Source organism: Glycine max, chromosome 16, assembly GCF_000004515.6.
Source record: "Glycine max cultivar Williams 82 chromosome 16, Glycine_max_v4.0, whole genome shotgun sequence".
Classification (NCBI taxonomy): Eukaryota; Viridiplantae; Streptophyta; class Magnoliopsida; order Fabales; family Fabaceae; genus Glycine; species Glycine max.
In genome coordinates this window covers 16663024-16682387 of record NC_038252.2, presented here as the reverse complement: position 1 = coordinate 16682387, position 19364 = coordinate 16663024, and the positions used below count along the sequence as shown (strand labels likewise).

General features: G+C 36.6%; 1 protein-coding gene across 1 annotated transcript; it reads right to left on the bottom strand.

Annotated features, from left to right (window-relative positions):
• Positions 1–8839: 8839 nt before the first annotated feature.
• On the bottom strand, positions 8840–10144 carry LOC100819018 (E3 ubiquitin-protein ligase complex SLX5-SLX8 subunit SLX8). Its single transcript, XM_003547761.5, has one exon. The coding sequence runs from the start codon at positions 9838–9840 to the stop codon at positions 9052–9054; it is 789 nt and encodes a 262-aa protein (XP_003547809.1). The 5' UTR covers positions 9841–10144; the 3' UTR covers positions 8840–9051.
• Positions 10145–19364: the final 9220 nt, after the last annotated feature.

Sequence of the window (19364 nt, the reverse complement as noted above, 5' to 3'; positions counted from 1 at the left end):
GCATACTTCGCACTTAGCTTCCCTGCAGAAAGCTTCCCTTTCTTTGGCCAATGCTGGACTTGCTTGGCAGTGATTTCCTTGGCAATTTGATGCTCAGAAACAGCAATATCCACCACTCCTTCAGTTGGTCTGCCCAGGTACTTGTTGATTACAGCAGGGGAGAATCTAATACATTTTCCTCTGACAAACACTTTCTGATACTCATCACTCTTTCTGTTTGTTATGTCAGAGGGAATGTTGACAATGAATTCCCTGACTAGACTTTCATAACAATCTCCCAACTTGGTAACAGTTTTCAGCAGTCCAGCAGCCTTGATGAGGTCCATGATCTCCTTGCAATCCAAGGCATCTCTTCCCAGTTCTCTTTCTAAAGCAAGTCTGAGTTGATATACAAATTTCCACCTTTCAACATTGCCAATGGAGTGGAATGAAATGTTGTCCAATGGGGCATCAGGGACATTTCCAGGCACCTTTTTCCCTGATTTCTTGGCTCTCTTGATGTCGGAAACATCTAGTTCGACATCATCATCAGAATCAGATGAGGAAATTTCTTTCCTCTTCTTGGAAGGGATTGCAACTTTGCTCCATCTGGATGTGGTAGGAGTGATTGGTGTGCTCTTCTTCTGTGCAGTAGTTTTGATTCGTCCAGACCTAGTAATGGGGGTTTTTCCCTTTCTGCTTTGTAATCTTTCTGCAATGCCAGGTGCCAACTTTTTGGCAATGGGTTCCTCATCAGATTCTACTTCTTCTAGGTCAATGAAGTCACCTGGAGTAGGTTCTGGTGCCCTTGGTGCAGGGGTCTCCTCTGTGGCTTGATCCTCTTCCTCTGTTGATTTCTCTTTACTGGATGAAGAGAGGACTTCAGCATTTGGGGTGGAAGATGTTGGGACATCTTTATCAGCATCAGGGACAGAAGCATTTTTCAAAATGCTATTCACAAAACTGCGGATCTTCTTATCCATCTCAGTGTCTTCTTCCCTAGGGCTTGTTGCAAAGCTAGGGTTTTCAGAAATCTTCACTCCCTGTTGTCTTTTAGGGACCAGTTTCTCAGGAACAGGGCCTGGACCAGGAATCATTTGTATGGATTGGATATTGAGTACAGGTTGTTCCTGGTTTGATGGAGTTTTGGAGGATGATGGAGATGATGGTACAGAGGGTGAAACAGGGGATGAGGTTTCTTTTGGTGAGGTAGCCATGGAGAAGCAGAGCTTTGGGAGTGGTTTCGTGAATATCTGAGAAGTGTTGGGGAATGCTGATGAAAACGAGATTGCCACGAAAATGTAAGTTTGAATGAGGAATGTAGGAGAACGTGTGAAACGGAGGTTGAATTTGTTTTGGCCCAGTAGTGAACGTGCTATTAATGTTAAGTGAGAAGTTTGAGCACGTTCAGATAGAAGTAACTGCTATAACTCCTCTAGCAGACAAATGCCCAGCTTGCCCCTCAGTTTTTCAAACTGATTTGCATCCAATGCCTTTGTGAAAATATCTGCTACTTGTTCCTCAGTGGCAACATGCTCCAGTGTGATAACTTTATCATCAACAAGATCTCTAATATAGTGATGTCTAATGTCAATGTGCTTGGTTCTGCTGTGTTGAACAGGATTTTTAGAAATATTAATAGCACTCATGTTGTCACAGTACAATGTCATGACATCTTGTTCGACATTGTACTCCTTCAGCATCTGCTTCATCCAAACTAGTTGTGAACAGCTGCTTCCTGCTGCAATATACTCTGCTTCTGCAGTAGATAGGGACACACAGTTCTGCTTCTTGATGAACCATGAAATAAGATTGTTTCCCAAATAGAAACATCCACCAGAAGTGCTTTTTCTGTCATCTGCACTTCCAGCCCAATCAGCATCACAATATCCAACCAGCATTGAATCTGAACAATGACAGTACATAATTCCATAGTCACTGGTGCCATTTACATATTTCAGAATTCTCTTTACTTGATTCAAGTGACTTATCTTGGGATTGGCTTGATATCTTGCACAAACACCTACTGCAAAGGTGATGTCAGGTCTGCTTGCTGTTAAATATAGTAAGCTCCCAATCATGCTTCTGTACAGACTTTGATCAACACTGGTGCCAGCTTCATCCTTTGACAACTTCAAGTGAGTAGGTGCAGGTGTTCTTTTATGGCTGGCATTTTCCATCCCAAACTTCTTGACAATGTTCTTTGCATACTTGCTTTGTGAGAGGAATATGGAGTCTTCCATCTGCTTCACTTGGAGTCCCAGAAAATAAGTCAGCTCTCCAATAAGACTCATCTCAAATTCAGATTGCATCTGTTGGACAAAATGTCGAAGCATCTCATTCGACATCCCTCCAAACACAATGTCATCAACATATATCTGTGCTATCATCAAGTTTTCAGCATCTTGTTTGACAAAGAGAGTCTTGTCAATTCCTCCCTTCCTATACCCTTGCTGATTAAGGAACTCTGTTAGCCTTTCATACCAAGCTCTTGGAGCTTGCTTCAATCCATAGAGAGCCTTCTTGAGCCTGTATACATGATCTGAATGAGTTGGATCTACAAATCCCTTTGGCTGCTCCACATAGACTTCTTCATTCAGGTATCCATTCAGAAACGCGCTCTTCACATCCATCTGGTACAGCTTGAATTTGAGGATGCAAGCTACACCAAGTAACAATCTGATGGACTCAAGTCTAGCAACAGGGGCGAAAGTTTCATCAAAGTCTACACCTTCAATCTGAGTGTAGCCTTGAGCAACAAGTCTGGCCTTGTTTCTGGTTATAACACCTTCTTCATTGGTTTTGTTCTTGAAGATCCACTTGGTGCCAATCACATTAGTTCTCTCGGGTCTAGGAACTAGCTCCCAAACTTCATTCCTTTTGAATTGCTCCAATTCTTCTTGCATAGCATTGATCCAGAACTCATCAGTCAGTGCCTCTTTCACATTCTTTGGCTCAGTTTTGGAGACAAAGCATGAATTGGAGACAATCTCAATCTCCCTTGATCTTGTAGTGACTCCTCTGTTTGGATCTCCTATAATCAGCTCCTTGGGGTGCATCTTCTGGATTCTAATGGAGGGACTCTTGTCAGGTTGATTGATGTTTGGTTCATCTGTAGCAGAATCAGAGTTTTCTGCATTTTCTGCATTTTCTGCACTTTTAGCTGTATCTGCTACATTGTCTCCCGATGTTCTGACATCGTCTTCGACATCCTTCTTTCTTGCTGGAGTTAGATCATCAACAACCACATTGATGGATTCCATCACAGTTCTGGTTCTGGAATTGAATACTCTATATGCTCTGCTGTTTGTAGAGTATCCCAAGAATATTCCTGCATCACTCTTGGGATCCATCTTTCTCCTTTGCTCTCTATCTGCCAAAATGTAACATGGACTTCCAAAGATGTGGAAGTGCTTGACAGTTGGCTTCCTCCCTTTCCAGATTTCATACAGTGTGGTTGGAGTCCCTCTTCTAAGTGTGACTCTGTTGTGGATATAGCATGTTGTGTTCATGGCTTCAGCCCAGAGATTATAGGGAAGTTCTTTGGCATGAAGCATGACCCTAGCAGCTTCTTGCAAAGTCCTGTTTTTCCTTTCAACTATGCCATTTTGTTGTGGTGTGATGGCTGCAGAGAACTCATGAGTGATGCCTTCAGATGTGCAGAATTCAGTAAACTTGCTGTTTTCAAACTCTCTGCCATGGTCACTCCTAATTCTCTTGATGACACAGTCTTTTTCTCTTTGAAGTCTTAGACTCAACTCTTTGAATACTTCAAAGGTGTCTGATTTCTCTCTGATAAAGTTGACCCAGGTAAATCTGGAGAAATCATCCACAACAACATAGGCATACCTCTTTCCTCCAAGGCTTTCAACTTGCATAGGCCCCATCAAGTCCATGTGAAGTAGTTCCAGCACCCTGGAAGTGGTCTGATGTTGAAGCTTCTGGTGGGACATCTTGACTTGCTTTCCAATCTGACATTCACCACAGATTCTGCCTTCTTCTATTTTCAGATTGGGAATGCCTCTAACAGCACCTTTGTCAATGATTTTCTTCATGCCTCTTAAGTGCAGATGTCCAAATCTTTGATGCCATATTTTGACTTCATCTTCTTTGGAGGATAGACATGTGGAGGAGTAACTGGTTTCTTGAGGTGTCCATAGGTAACAGTTGTCCTTTGATCTGCTGCCCTTCATTAGAACTTCACTCTTCTCATTTGTCACCAAGCATTCTGACTTTGTGAAGTTTACATTGAATCCTTCATCACACAACTGACTGATGCTGATCAAGTTTGCAGTCAGTCCCTTCACCAGCAGTACTTTGTTCAGACTAGGAAGTCCATCATGGACTAGCTTTCCCATTCCAGTGATCTTTCCTTTAGAGCCATCTCCAAATGTCACATAGCTAGTGGAGCAAGGTTCAATGTTCACCAGGAATTCTTTAACTCCTGTCATGTGTCTGGAACAGCCGCTATCTAGGTACCAATCTTCCTTAGCTGATGCTCTAAGTGAAGTATGAACAACAAGACTAACAATCTTGTGTTTTGGAACCCACATCATCTTCCTTCCGCTGCTGCTACTTTGAGTTCCATGATGTGGATGGCCATGTAGATGATAGCAAAAGGGCTTTATGTGACCATACTTGCCACAGTAGTGACACCTCCACTTCTTTCTTTTGCTCTTTTTCTGCTGCGTTCCATGATGTCGAGACCGATGTTGTGACATCGTGGCTCCAGTGCTGTTTTTGGCAGGAACAAATTCTGTCATGGTTGTTCTGCCAGCAGATTTATGATTAAATCCAAGTCCTCTCTGGTTTCCAACATTCTTCCCAAGCTGTAGCACCTCATCAAGCATATCTGAGCCTTTATTCAGCATCTTTATTGATTTTGTCATGTTTTCCAGTTTAGAGTTCAGAAAACCAATTTCTCCTTTAAGCTCAGAGATCTCCTCTTCATGTGCCTCCTTCTCAGCCTCCAGATTTGCAATGATCTTCTTCAGTTGAGCTTCTTGCTGAAGAATCTTCTCACTTTTGATGCATAGTTCTCTATAGGATATAGCAAGCTCATCAAAAGTGATTTCAATATCAATATCACTTGAATCTTCATCAGATTCAAATCTCCCAGTGAGTGCATTCACATCTCTGTCAGAATCACTTTCTTGTTCACTCTCTGTATCATCAGACCAACATACAGAAAGTCCTTTCCTCTGCTTCTTGAGATGGGTGGGACATTCAGCTTTGATGTGTCCATAGCCTTCACACCCATGGCATTGAATTCCTTTGCTGTGACTGGGCTTTTCATCTGACTTCTTCTGGTATTCACTACCTTTCCTGATGTCGAAAGGGATGTTCCGGACATGTGGTTTCTGCCTCCTGTCCATTCTTTTCAGCACTTTGTTGAACTGTTTTCCAAGGAGCACAACTGCGTTAGTCAGACCTTCATCAGTATCCAGGTCATACTCATCTTCTTCTCCTTCATCATTGGACACGAACGCCAGGTTCTTGCTCTTCTTTTCAGTCCTATCCGAGAGTCCTAGCTCAAAGGTTTGAAGGGAACCAATGAGTTCATCTACTCTCATGTTGCAAATGTCTTGGGCCTCCTCTATTGCAGTGACTTTCATGTCAAATCTCTTAGGCAAAGATCTGAGGATCTTTCTCACCAGCTTTTCATCTGTCATCCTTTCTCCCAAGGCAGTGCAAGCATTGGCAATTTCAAGAATGTTCGTGTGGAAGTCATGAATGCATTCTTCCTCCTTCATCTTCAGATTTTCGAATTTTGTAGCCAATAGTTGCAATCTGGACATCTTCACTTTGGAGGTTCCTTCATGAGTGGTTTTCAGAATCTCCCATGCATCCTTGGCAACTGTGCATGTGTTGATCAATCTGAAGATATTCTTGTCAACTCCATTGAATAGGGCATTCAAGGCTTTGGAGTTTCCAAGTGCCAATTCGTCTTCTTCTTTTGTCCAGTCTTCTTCTGGCTTCAATTCATCAGTGGGCTTTCCTTCTGTGTCCAGCATCTTGGGATGTTCCCAGCCTTTGATGACAGCTTTCCAGGTTCTGCTATCCAGTGATTTGAGGAAGGCCACCATCCTTGCTTTCCAGTATTCATAGTTGGTTCCATCCAGAATTGGTGGTCTGTTCACTGGTCCTCCTTCTTTCTCCATGTTCATCAGAATTTATCTCCCTAGATCTCACTCAGTGATTTAGAGTGCCTGCTCTGATACCAATTGAAATTCTGATACTGAGGACAGATGTCGTACAGGATGTCACGACATCGCGCTTCAGAACATGCAGATTGTATATGACAGTATGAACAGATTAAACAAGTAAATAACACAAGAGAATTGTTAACCCAGTTCGGTGCAACGTCACCTACATCTGGGGGCTACCAAGCCAGGGAGGAAATCCACTAAAATAGTATTAGTTCGAAGATCTAACAGCCACTGTATACAACCTTCTCACCTAACCACTACCCATGCAACTTCTACCTAAGAGCCACTCTTAGATATGAGAACCCCTCTCACTCCCTCTCAATCACTCACCCGTGTTTACAAACAAATCAAAGACACACCAGAGATTGCTCTCTGAACAATAGAGATCAACTCTACACACTCAGGTCCAACACTTGATGTTAGGGTAACATCAAGGTGGCTCACAAAACACTCAAGTCACAAAACTCACAAAATAACTCTTCAATCTCTGACTTGATTAAAAACCCGTGCAGCCTTCATGTTTATATAGAAGTGTACGTATCTGGGCTGCAACAACTTCCACTGGATAAGCTCTATCATTCTCCTGAAAAATCTGCACTTAAAGATCTAAAAGATAAAGTTTTATCTTTTAGTTTTTATCTTCAATCTCTAATCCCTGAACGAAACTATTCAAGTTTGTAATTCAATCTTTAATTATCTTTTAATTCGTTCCTAAAGATAGAGCTCCTAATCTGTTGCTGACTGCACATTAATCTGTTAAAGATATAACAGATTTATGTGTCCAGTATTTTCGGGCAGGATGTCCTGGACATTGTATCCGACATCGTGGATCCTGCAGCTTCAATTCTTCATTTGACATTTTATCTTGCCTTGTGCATTGTGCAGCCCAATCTGATTCCTTGACATAATGTTAGACATCATGTGCAGCAACTCCAGCTTTCCTTCATTGTCTAAGTGCTTATGTTTTAACAAAATTTTAGCCAATCTTTTAAAACTAAGTAAAGCTAAGCACTAACATCAACCAATGAGAAATTCTTTTAACAAAAATAAACTAAGTATTATCTTTCTCTTGATCTTGTTTTCTTGATCTTGAATTTTGACTTGAAGTAATCTTGTGTTACTTACATTTTGGCATCATCAAAACCTTTATACACATACATTCACATAGGTTGGGGAGTAAAGGGTGGTGTGTTTGGTGTGGAAGATGAGGGTAACTGGGTGAGTTTTCTAAGGTGGTGGTCATCACAATTTGTAAAGACTCGTGATGAATACCAATGGTAGCTAGCAGTTGGTCATAACGGTTATCATTTGTGTTTGAGTAACTTCAATTTCTACAGCCATGGCTAGCATGGCCTCCTCCAAATCTTTGATGGATTTGTTAAGCATTAGCAAAACAAAAGCACCAAATAAGTTAGACTATTAATCCCACATTTAAGAAAAGGACCAAAACTCCTTTAATAAAAAAAAGAAACGACTAGAAATAAATAAATATTCTCATGCCTCCTTTCATTATAAATAGGGAATAAATAGGTTATATGGCTCAATGGTCCAATTGACACTATTGCTATAGCTACCATAGTATTGGAAGCTTCTTGGAATAAAAGTTATTGTGGTGACCCTAACGATCATAAAGCTAAGTTGGCACAAAGTCCTTGAACCTAAAAGGTGGTCCAACATTGTGTTTGGGCCTCAAAGAAGGAGTGTGGCCCATTGGGCTACCAGTTTCTTTTGGCTAGATGCAAGAGTTAACCAAAAAGACAGTGTGTAACACTAATTCTCATAATGGTGGACGCTCTATGGCTTTAGCGGGTTGGACGCTAGATAGAACAAAACATTTTCTCTTGAAGTGTGAATAATAATACTTAAATATTGTTAAGTCCTTTAACATATTAATCTTGTCCACTTGTCAAAGATTCATTAGAACATCAATAATTTGTATTTGTTGTTATTCATCAAAATTCAAGATAGATGGAATCAATGATCGTCCTGACCTAACAATGTGGTCTATATAAACGAAGCAAGAAACATCTCTTTGAATTACGAGGTAAGATATATGAGTTGAAAGGTATGAACAATAAATTATATATTTAGTATTTTTTTTAAAAAAATATGATTTGAATTTCTGCTTGTATTTAAAAATAAACATGACCAATGTCCATGTTATCATTAATTTGGTTTATTATCTAAAACAAAAGGGAGGGGCAGAAACATGATATTGGATTTGGATTCATAAGAAACAAGGGGGGGGGGGGGGGGGGGGGCGTGGATGTGTGCAATTACATCAGAAGATAAAATACATCTTATGAATGGTTTAAAATGTCCTTCACACTCCAATTTGTTACTTTTTATCTTCCTATCAATTTAACTTCATATATTCATGTCATCTTTTTCATTTTATCCTTCAAGATCAACTTATATGCAGATAAAAGAGAGTTGGGGTCATATCATAGGATAATTTAGGGCAAAAATGTCTATCAAAATGTGTAAAAAAAAATGATAAATATATACTACCGTGTAAATCACATTCGAAGTTATAATTCCATAGCTTGTACACTCGTCTAAGCACGCTAGAATTCACATGAAGATACACAGCATCTCATCACATGAACACGTGAGGTAAGCATGTGACACAACCTTAGGATCGAGAGAAATTGTGCAAATAAAATCATCCATAATATACCCCTTACATGTGACTCCAACCAATCATCATGACACATTCATGTGTCACTAATTCCTTTTTGTTAATTACAAATCATAATCATGTGTCACTAATTCCTTTTACTTCCCCAAACCAAAAGAAAAATAAAATCAAATAGAGATTAAAAAGGTTAAATTGAAGGATTGATGAAAATTATTACCGGGGTCAGAAAATATCAAGAATTTCCAAAATTAAATTGTTGCAGAGAGGGCAGTTCCCTCTGCTCACCCAAATCTCCCTCGAACACATTCTGCAAAACGTGTGCCCGCACGGGATAAACGCCGCGCCTTTATGCCGCACCATGCACACGCAGCAGTTATACTCCACCACACCCCCTTTTTCTTCTTCGCCTTCTCCTTCTCGCTTCTCATATTCTGCCACGTCATCATCATCGCTCACTCTATACAAATCCATTTCCTGCTCTGCTTCCTCCAGCAAGTCCATCAGCGACACGCCAACCACCGCCTCGTGGTTGTTCTCGCCGTCGGAGGAGTCTCCGCCGGCTGCCACCTGTTCCACCGGTGACCCGAACCGCGCGATCGGTTCCGAATCGTTGGCCTCTCCCGCAACGACGTCGTTCTGCTGAGTCAACTCGTCCGAGTCATGGCGAGTTTCAGGTAAATTTGGTAAATTTCTATCATCATTGCTGTGATTAGTGATAGTGGTGGCGGAGGACCAAGCCGAGCCGATGGCGCGCTTGAGCCAAAGCTTCTCCTTGAAGGCTTTCCAAGAATTGCGATCCGTCGCGTTGCTGCTGTTGTTAGGTTTCTCTTCGCGAATGATGTCTTGGAGAGTTCGGCTTCGGCTCAGCTCGCCGCTCGCTTCGGTTTCCATCTTCTTGAAAACTACGTCGTCCATCATGAGGCTGGCTAGTGAGTCTCGGCTGCCGCTGCTGCAACTGTTACCAGCTGTCATTTGATCGTAAAGCGTTATCCTCCGACGACCTCCTTCCATTTTCCGGGAAAATCTACTGAGTGAATTGATCTCCGGGAATTTTCTCGGGGAAATGGAGGGAGGGTTGGTGAGTTAGTTAACTGTGTGTTTGGTTTGGGGAATTATGGAAGGGGTATTAAGGAGTGGATTGTGTCTTTAATGGAGAATTTATGGGGTGAAATGTTTTAAAGGGAAAGTTTGGTGGATGAAGCAGAAGAGGTAGGTTGCTATACTTCGCAAGTTGTTAATGGGATGAGGATAAGCAAGCAGTCAACGTTTTCGTTCGCAGAAACTTTCTTTTTATGAAAAAACAAAAGGAAAAGAGGAAAAGAAAAAGAAAAATACATGCTGACAAAAAGAAAGAGAAAGAAAATGATATGATAAATTGATTTTTTTTTTAGATTTAAAAGTTTCATTAATTAGTATTTGAGAAATATTAGCACCATATTCCTTCTATTGAAAAAAAAAAAAAAAAGAGCACCATACTCCTTTTGGCATATACTTTATTTTTAAATTATAATAAATTAATTTCTTTCTTTCTATATATAAATTATAATAAATTAATTTCTTTCTGTACATAAGTTAGAATAACGATTTTGTAGAGAACGCTTTTAATTGTCATCCGATTTATTATAAATTTTAATTATAATATGATTTATATATTTAAAATATTTATTTATTATAAATCGTAATTATATAAAATGCATATTTATTCTGTGTAATGCAAACCTAAACTGCTAGTTTATTAAAAAATATAAAATTAAAAATAAGACTCATTCAAAAGATGAGAGTTACTAAAATTTATAATTTTCAATAAATTTTAATTATTTAATATGTTATTCAAATTTCAAAGCAAAATGAACTGTAGGATATAATGAAAATTGGAAAAATGTCCGTGCAAGGCAATGAGAAAAAGAAAAACTTATGGACGAGATCATTGATATTGTGAGTGGGACCTTTCAACTCATAGAGACACACAAAGCATTAAAAGGAGAGACAGGATTGCCTAGGATACCTTAGGTCCCAGAACGGGTGAGAAAGGCACAGGTTATTTTAGATAACTCATGTGCGCAACTTAATTACACTTTAATTTCTTGTTGTTTAATTTTATTCAATTTTATATATGACTTTTTATAATATTCTATTATTTTGCTTAATTTTGAATGGACTTCACACTTTCAAATTTTTAAAGAATAGTTTACTCTTCAAATTTGAATAACTGTTTTTTAAATTAAGAAAAACTATTAAATTCAGTAAATTAAAATTTAAAACTGAACTAAAAGTATATAAATTTCAGTAAAAAAAAATTAAACTGTAAACTTGTTCAAAACTATATGAAATAATGAATAAATTTCATTCTAGTTTATGAGATTGTAATGATCAGTTTAATTCCTTATCTTGAAAAAAAGTCATTCGTTTGAATTATTTTCCACTATCATTTTCCGTAAAAAAAAGGTTTTACAAAATTAGGAAATAAAATGAATAAAATTGTGGTTTCCTAAGATTACAACATAATTTCATATAATAATTTGAATAAGATTCAATTTAAGAACATACGAAAAGTAATAATAATACTAAGTGAGTGTATTAAGTAATATTATTTTAATTATACTTCATCATATTTGTTAAGTGAAAACACATTTGTGTTTTAAGTAAATCAGAATTCTTAATTATTTTGATTATATGTAAATAAATACAAAAGTTAGAAGTGACGTCTTATGCAAAATTAGATTATGCTTCGTGAATTTTGCATCTAAAATATCAGACGATGGTTAGAGAAGGTCATGATTTGATATAGCATTAAAGGATGACATTTGAGATTTTCTTTATTACTCTATGTTTGAGATTCGTATGATATTTTCCTAAGATATGTTGAATCCTATGAAGAATAAATAAAATTTAAGATCTGAAAGTTGAAAATTACCATCACAAAAATGTGCACGGCTAATGACAAACCTACTTTGACTTAAAGCAATTAGTTTTCTGCTAAAGTGATCAACACAAAAGTGATTTTTTTGAGCATGAAGGAGTATGTGTATCAATGGAAATATTAAATGTTCCAACGATCACAATCATTAGACACAAGCTCAAGTGAAGAAATCTATATATTTAAAGACAAAGAACATTTGTTGAAGAAGGCCTTAAATGCCATAAGCTTTGAAGACATGTATATGAACCTACACACTCTCATTTAGATTCTTTTTGTAAAATGTTTTATATATATTATGTATAGTTCTAAAAAAAAACTCTCAAAACACCTTGAACCCCTTGAGAGAAAGTACTAAGTGTTGATATTGTATATTCGTCTATATGACAATTAAAAGTTAGTCATTGTGCAAAAAAAAAAAACAACAATTTTGTTTGATTTGTATAGAGTCAGCAGTAGCTTGATAGGACAAAGAATATTGAGTTGTAATAAGCTTGGTGTAGAGCTTGTGTTGTAGAGCTAGAAGTGATAGTGATTAATACTTGTAACTTGCTGAAGTTAGTGAAATTTGGTGGCTAATCAAGAGTTGGACGTAGCCTCAATGGTGGAGACAAATTAGTATAAATTTTCGTGTCTTGTGCGTTTTCATTTCCACGTGGCAATGAGGTGTCAGTGATAAGGCATGATGACATGACACTCCGCCTACCACGTCATCACTTAACGAAATGAGACTAATGATAGGTAGTTGATAACAAATGTTGAATCGTTCAAAAACAAATTTACTAGGGGATTTTGTACCACGGGATTAACCTAGGTCAAACTCAGAAATATGATTCAATATGGTTCCTACATTCATTCACTTATAAACAGAAATAGGGGAATTATATCGAACAGTTTATAGGAAATAGTAAAAGAATGTGAAAATACACAAAAATAAAATTGAAGAAAGAACAAAACAAGAACAGAATACAATTCAAGATTAAAAGCATCAATCCAATTCATCAAACCAATGCAAATAGAATTATCATAGTTATTAGAAATGATGTTAATTGTGAAAGTTCACTCAAATACATTAAGAGTATGTTTGGATAGAGAATTTTAATTAAGGAAAGTAATTTATCAGAGAATTTGAATTTCTGTAATTTAGAATTCATTGTTTGGATGTTTTTTTTGTAAAAAATTTAAAATTTTGAAATTTTAAAACAGAATTTTAAACAACTAAAAATCTGGAATTTCAATTTCCTTCTAAAAAGTGAGAAATTGAAATTCTCTTCTTACAGTCTTCTTCAAGAAACACCGTATGAGATTGTGAAACATCGATCGGATCTGAGCGTAAAAGAACACGTATAACTAGCACACCAATCATATTTTTTCTTTTTTTTTCATTCATTTTTTTTCATCCTCATAATTTTAACTTTTTTTTATCCAAACACAAAATTTTGAAAATAAAAGAATTTCAATTGAAGTATTTAAAATTCTTAGAATTTAAAATTTCTCAGAATTTTAGATTCCTCCATCCAAACACACTCTAAAGAAAGTTTAATCTAATCGAATCTCTAAATTGTTTGAAATCGCATATTAGAGTGAATAATCATCCAAACAACTTGTGATTAAAATTCAAAATTAGTAAATGAATCCAAAACATAATTCATTTTCAATCCTAAACATCATCACAATCATGAAAAACGAAAATAGGATTGAAGAAAAGGAATAACATTCACAAAGAGTGAAAATCTCAAACCAGAACTCAAATTCAACCTTGCTTGGAGTGGATCCTTGGATTGATTAATTTTTTAGCCCTCCATGGTCATCACCAATGGAGAACCCATGAAATTATGTGCAAGAGAATGGTGGAACAGAAGTGAAAAGATGAAGAAGAAAAAAGAACACTTGAGAGAAAAAGAGAGAAGAAGAAAGTGTATAGAGTGTTAGTAACTAGCTAACTAACTAACTATCCAACACTAATATATAGATTGTTAGTAACTAACTAACTATCTAACTAACTACACAAAACAAAAGCCAAAACTCACAACCCAATTCTTTAAGTGCAGAGGTTCTGAATTCCAAGCTCAATTTAACCCTCGAAATGCCAGAATTGGCCAACGCTTATTTGTAACAAAATTGAAGATTTTTTTTTTTTTTATCTTTCTAGAGACTAGTCACACATTCCATTTGGAGTTCTATAGTGTCCTCTAGTCCCTGAACAAGACAGGTAGGTCAAGTAAGCACAAAATCTAAAATTAAGTTACAATTCTCAATTATGCTCAATCATTTGTCTTAGACCAAAACTGAGTTAAGGTAAGAAAATAAGAGTCAAAGAGATGCCAATTGAGCAAAGAAAAATTGAAAAATATTAAAGTACAAATGCTCTATCTGTAGTAAATTGAAACAAATTTTTTTAAGATACTTAATTGGAAAAAAAATGTTAGGTAGTAATGTGAAAACGATCTATTTTTTAGGAAAAACTTAATTAAACCTTCATTCTTCATTTATTGATTATTATAAATTCACTTATTATATTTAGTCTCCTTATTTTTCATAATAAATGTAGAATCAAAGCTTCATGGTGAATCAAAGATGATTCAAAGGTGTTTTGATGATAACAATGATGATGACAAAGGTGATGACAAAAAGCTCAAAGATCAATCAAAGAACAACTCAAGTGAATCAAGAACAATTCAAGAGTTCAAGATAAGAATCAAGAAGAATTCAAGAACTCAAGAAGAAAGCCTAGAGACAAGAATCAAGATTCAAGGTTCAAGATCTCAAGATCAAGATTTAAGACTCAAGATTCAAGAATAAAGAGAAGACTCAATCAAGATAAGTATTAAAAAGTTTTATCAAAACTTTGAATAGCACATGAATTTTTGACAAAACCTTTTACCAAAGAGTTTTTACTCTCTGGTAATCGATTACCATATTGTTGTAATCGATTACCAGTAGCAAAATGAGTTTAAAAAAGTTTTCAAACTGAATTTACAACGTTCCAATTATTTTCAAAAAGCTGTAATCGATTACAATGTTTTGGTAATCGATTACCAATGCCCTTGAATGTTGAAATTCAAATTCATATATGAAGAGTCACATCCTTTCACTCAAAAGCTTTTGAAATCGATTACACTTATTTGGTAATCGATTACCAGTGACTGTTTCTGAATAAATCAAAAGATGTAACTCTTCAAAAAGGTTTTGACTTTTTTAAATTGGTTTTAAGTTTTTCTAAAAGTTATAACTCTTCTAAATGGTCTTCTTGACCAGACACGAAGAGTCTATAAAAGCAAGGCTTTGTTTTGCAAATAAATTAATTCATTCAATACTTTACTTTTCTAATCAATCTTTTACAAGCCTTGAATCTCTTTGAACTTCTTCTTCTTCTTCTTTGTACCAAAAGCTTTCTGAAGTTTTCTGGTTTTCCAAACCTTGAAAACTTGTGCTATTCATCTTTTCATTCTCTTCTCCCTTTGCCAAAAAGAATTCGTCAAGGACTAACCGCCTGAATTCTTTTTATGTCTCTCTTCTCCCTTTTCCAAAAGAACGAAGGACTAACCGCCTGAATTCTTTTGTGTCTCCCTTCTCCTTTGTCAAAGAATTCAAAACGACACAGTCTGAGAATTCTTTTGATTATTCCCTTTCCCTAATACAAAAGTGTTCAAAGGACTAACTGATGCAATCCTACCCCACAAGGGCATTGGATAGAAAACTCCAAGTAGATTGGGCCAGAGATGCAAGAGAAGGCCCTAGGGTTCTTATGAGCCTTAGGGTAGATTTCGGGCCCATGGGCTAAGTACGAGCCCACTTATCTTTGTAAATATTAGATTAAGGTTTCATTATTTTTGGGCCTTGTATTTAGGGTTCCATAATGTAGGTAGGGTACCCTAGAAATATCGGATTTTTCAGCCCTTGTATTTTAGGGCACCTAGACTAGTTTTTGTATTAGGGGTAGTTTTGTAATTTCACATGCACTAAGTGGATATTTGATGTGTGTGGTTGGAAATAAATTTAATTGAATTGGTAGAATCCCAATCCAATTAAATTTTAGAGGGGGAGGTGAGCATTTGCTTACTACACCCCATTACCACATCATATAGTCACACTTTGTGCATGTCCTTCATGCTTTTCATGTCTCATGACACCTAAGCACACTTAGTGGAGAATCTTGGAATTGATCTTGGATTAGTGGGCTGAACCATAACTAAAATTCACTAATCATAATTAGTGAAATTTTGGCTCCAAAGTTTGGCTCCACAAATTCAATTACAAATTCAAGTGAAATTTGAATTTCCCTCCAATTTTGTGTGACACTTAGGCTATAAATAGAGGTCATGTGTGTGCATTTTTTTCAACTTTGATCATTTGAATATTAACTTCAGATTTCAGAGCTCTTTTTTAGCACAAAATTTCATGCTCTTCTCTCCCTCTCCCTTCATTCATCTCCTTCTTCCTCCAAGCTCTTATCCATGGCCTCCTATGGTGGTGAGCTTCTTCTAGACTCATCTTCTCCTTGAAGTGGCGTCTCCTGTCTCTCTTCCTTCTCCATTCCGCTGCCATTTATCTTCCAAGAAGCAAAGGAATCCATTGATGAAGAAGATCCTAGGCCTACAAGCTCCAATGGAGCTTGCATCATGTGGTATCAAGAGCATCTTCATCTAGGTGATGTTCTTTTGCTTCCTCTATCTTTTTGTTCGGTGAATTCTCTTTAATTCCTTGTTCTTCATCTTATTCTCCATGTATATCCTCCATTGTCTTGTGGTTTGGTGCTGTTTAGAGTAGATTCAAAAAAAAAATAAACCGATTAAATCTTAGATCTACACTTGTTCTTGCATTTCTATAGTTCAAAATTTGTAGATCTACTCTTGAATCTTGTTTTTGTGTTGATTTTAGGTTCTATCAATTTTCATTCATAATATTCTTGTGCTGAACCTTTAGATCTAAATTTTGTTCCAAAATATTGATTAGAAAAAAAAAACACAAAAATCTAAGTGTAAATCACTTAATCCATGTTGTCTTAGAGTCATGTTTAGTCATAGTAATTGTCACATTATGTTCTAAGTTTGTGTTGAATTTTATTTTGTTGATTGAATTCTAGATACATTTGTTCATGTATTCTTGTCATTCTTAGCCTATCTTTTGAATTTTGAGTCTAATTCATGCATGTTATTTAGTTCATAACATGTTCTAAATCAATTCCTAGAAGTAGTCTTGTTCTTGAACTTTTTTTTTGCTTTCTAAGTTTCCTACATGATGCCTATGATGAAGTTGAGTTGTGGTGCTGAGTTGTGGCTGGATTTGTGAATCAAAATAAGTCTTAAGCTATCTTTAATTGTGTTATTCAAGATAATTGAGCATAAGCAAACACAAATTGTAACTATCCAAGCCTTAAGCAACATAAACACTACTCTTGATTTCTAGGTTGAAATCGCTGGTGTTGGCAGCTTGAACATACGAACTTGTATAAATTACTGGGAATTGGTCACTACGTTTTTTGAGCTGAGACTTTTACTGAATTTTCTAGACATCTGGACCAAAATTATAAAAAACTAACCAAGCGATTTGGATTAAAGGAAAAAATAAGAAAAATCTCACAAGTTGGCAGAAAAATCAATGTCCAAGGAAAAAAAAAAGAAAAGTGAAAGGAAAGTGTGCTTGTTGTTTTGGCTCAAAATTTGTTCTATAATTGGTGCCTATTTTATACCAATCCTAGTTCTGAAATTTCAATTGAAAATTATTGTGAAAACAAGTGCCAAAACTAGAGGTTTCTTGAGTCTTTTTTTTAGAGTTTTTCTACTCTACTTTAGAGCCATTCTAGGTTTCTCTTTGAGTCCTAGCTTGCTTTCTTGTGCTTTTCATTGCTTTAATTGTTGAATAATCCTTGGAAATTTGTCTTGTTAAAACTCTGGTTTAGCTTTCATGTCATTTTTTTTTGTCTTTGGTTATTGCTTGTCTCTTTGTTTCCTTGCTTGTGAGTTGCCATATAGGGAATTGGAAAGGAGGATTGGTGCCATATCTTGAAGAATTTGAGTCAAGAAGCAAGGGGCCAACCACCTTAAGAGCTATTGGACTAAGAAGCACTCCAAATTGAGTCAAACACTAAAGAGAGAATAGCCACCACAATTGAGGACTTTATTCTTTGTAATTTTGTAATTGGCAATTTGCTTTGCTTTCAAATTTTGTAACAAAAAGGCCTTTCATTGGAAGTAAGTTGGGAGCCTCCGCTAGGTCACCCTACTTCCATTTGTGTGTAATAATTTTAGGCAATTTTCCCTTAGGATAGTGAGTGTTTTGTTGGGAACCTTAAATGAGGTCATCCAAACACTCTTAGGATCCGCCTAGTTTGCATTTCTTGCACTTTAATTTCTTGCTTACTTTCATAGCTTATTTTCTTTACCCACCATTGTCAAACCGCCTAGATAGCTTTCCTTTTACCAATTAGTTTTTACCTTATCTTTCACACCTTTTTTAGTGTTTATTTTGGCTAGTTTCAACCATAGTTTCTTTTACCTTTTTTTCAAACCCCCAACAAGAAAGAACCATAACTTAGGAACCAACATGAGTCTTCATTCTTCATCTAGTGTTAATGGTGAGGGTTCTACTCCTAAGGACCCCTTGTATAAGATATTAGATGAGTTGAGATCCCTTAAGTTGTGGAAAGAAAAACAAGAGAGAAAAGATAAAGGTAAAAAAAGAGTGGAAGAAATAAGCCAAGATGAAAGAGAGAAAATAAGAGAGGAAGAAAGAAGAAAAATAATGAAAGAAATGAAAAGAGAAAAACATGTCTCCTATAGTAGTCATAACTCTTGCAAGAGCCTAAGTGAAGAACTTCGTGACTATTATGAAGGAAGGCATAGGTCACATCTTAGACCTCACTCCCATAGGAGAGAAAATGAAAGAAAGCCTCAAGAGGTTAACATTAAACTCCCATACTTCCATGGGAAGGACAATGTAGAGGCTAATTTAGATTGGGAAATAAGGGTAGAGCAACAACTTAAAAGGAAGTCTACTTCAAAATCTTATGGCTCTCACTCTTATCAAAAGAAAGACCAAGGTCAAGGAATCTTAGGGGTGAGACCTTCTAAGCCCAAAGATGATAAGGGGAAGACAATAGAAAAGCAACCCCTTAAGGCTAGTATGCAAAAGAAGACTAGCTCCATGAAGTGCTTTAAATGTCTTGGAAGAGGACACATTACTTCTCAATGCCCCACCAAGAAAGCCATGATTATGAGGGGCCAAGACATTTATAGTAGCCAAGATGAGGCTACTACTTCACCTTCCTCTAGTAAAAGTGAAGAAGCAAAAGGGGAAGAATCTAGTGAAGAGATCTACCCCCAAGAAGAAGGACAACCTTTAATGGTTAAGGAGGAGTGTAAGGAGGTAAGTGTCTCCTCCAAGAGGTTAGCTAAGAAGGAAAGACATTTTGAAATAAAGACAAATATTAAAAAAATTTCCCTTCTTAGACAACCTCCACATTTTCTCCTTTGTAAAAAGACACTTGTTATCATTGCCACATCTCTTAGGCTTGAGTTTAATCCTCAAGTAAAGGAGTTTTTGGATGAGGGTTTGGTTCGCAAGAGATTAAATCCTTGTGCTTTGTTGGTGCCCAAAATAGGTATTATTAGGCACC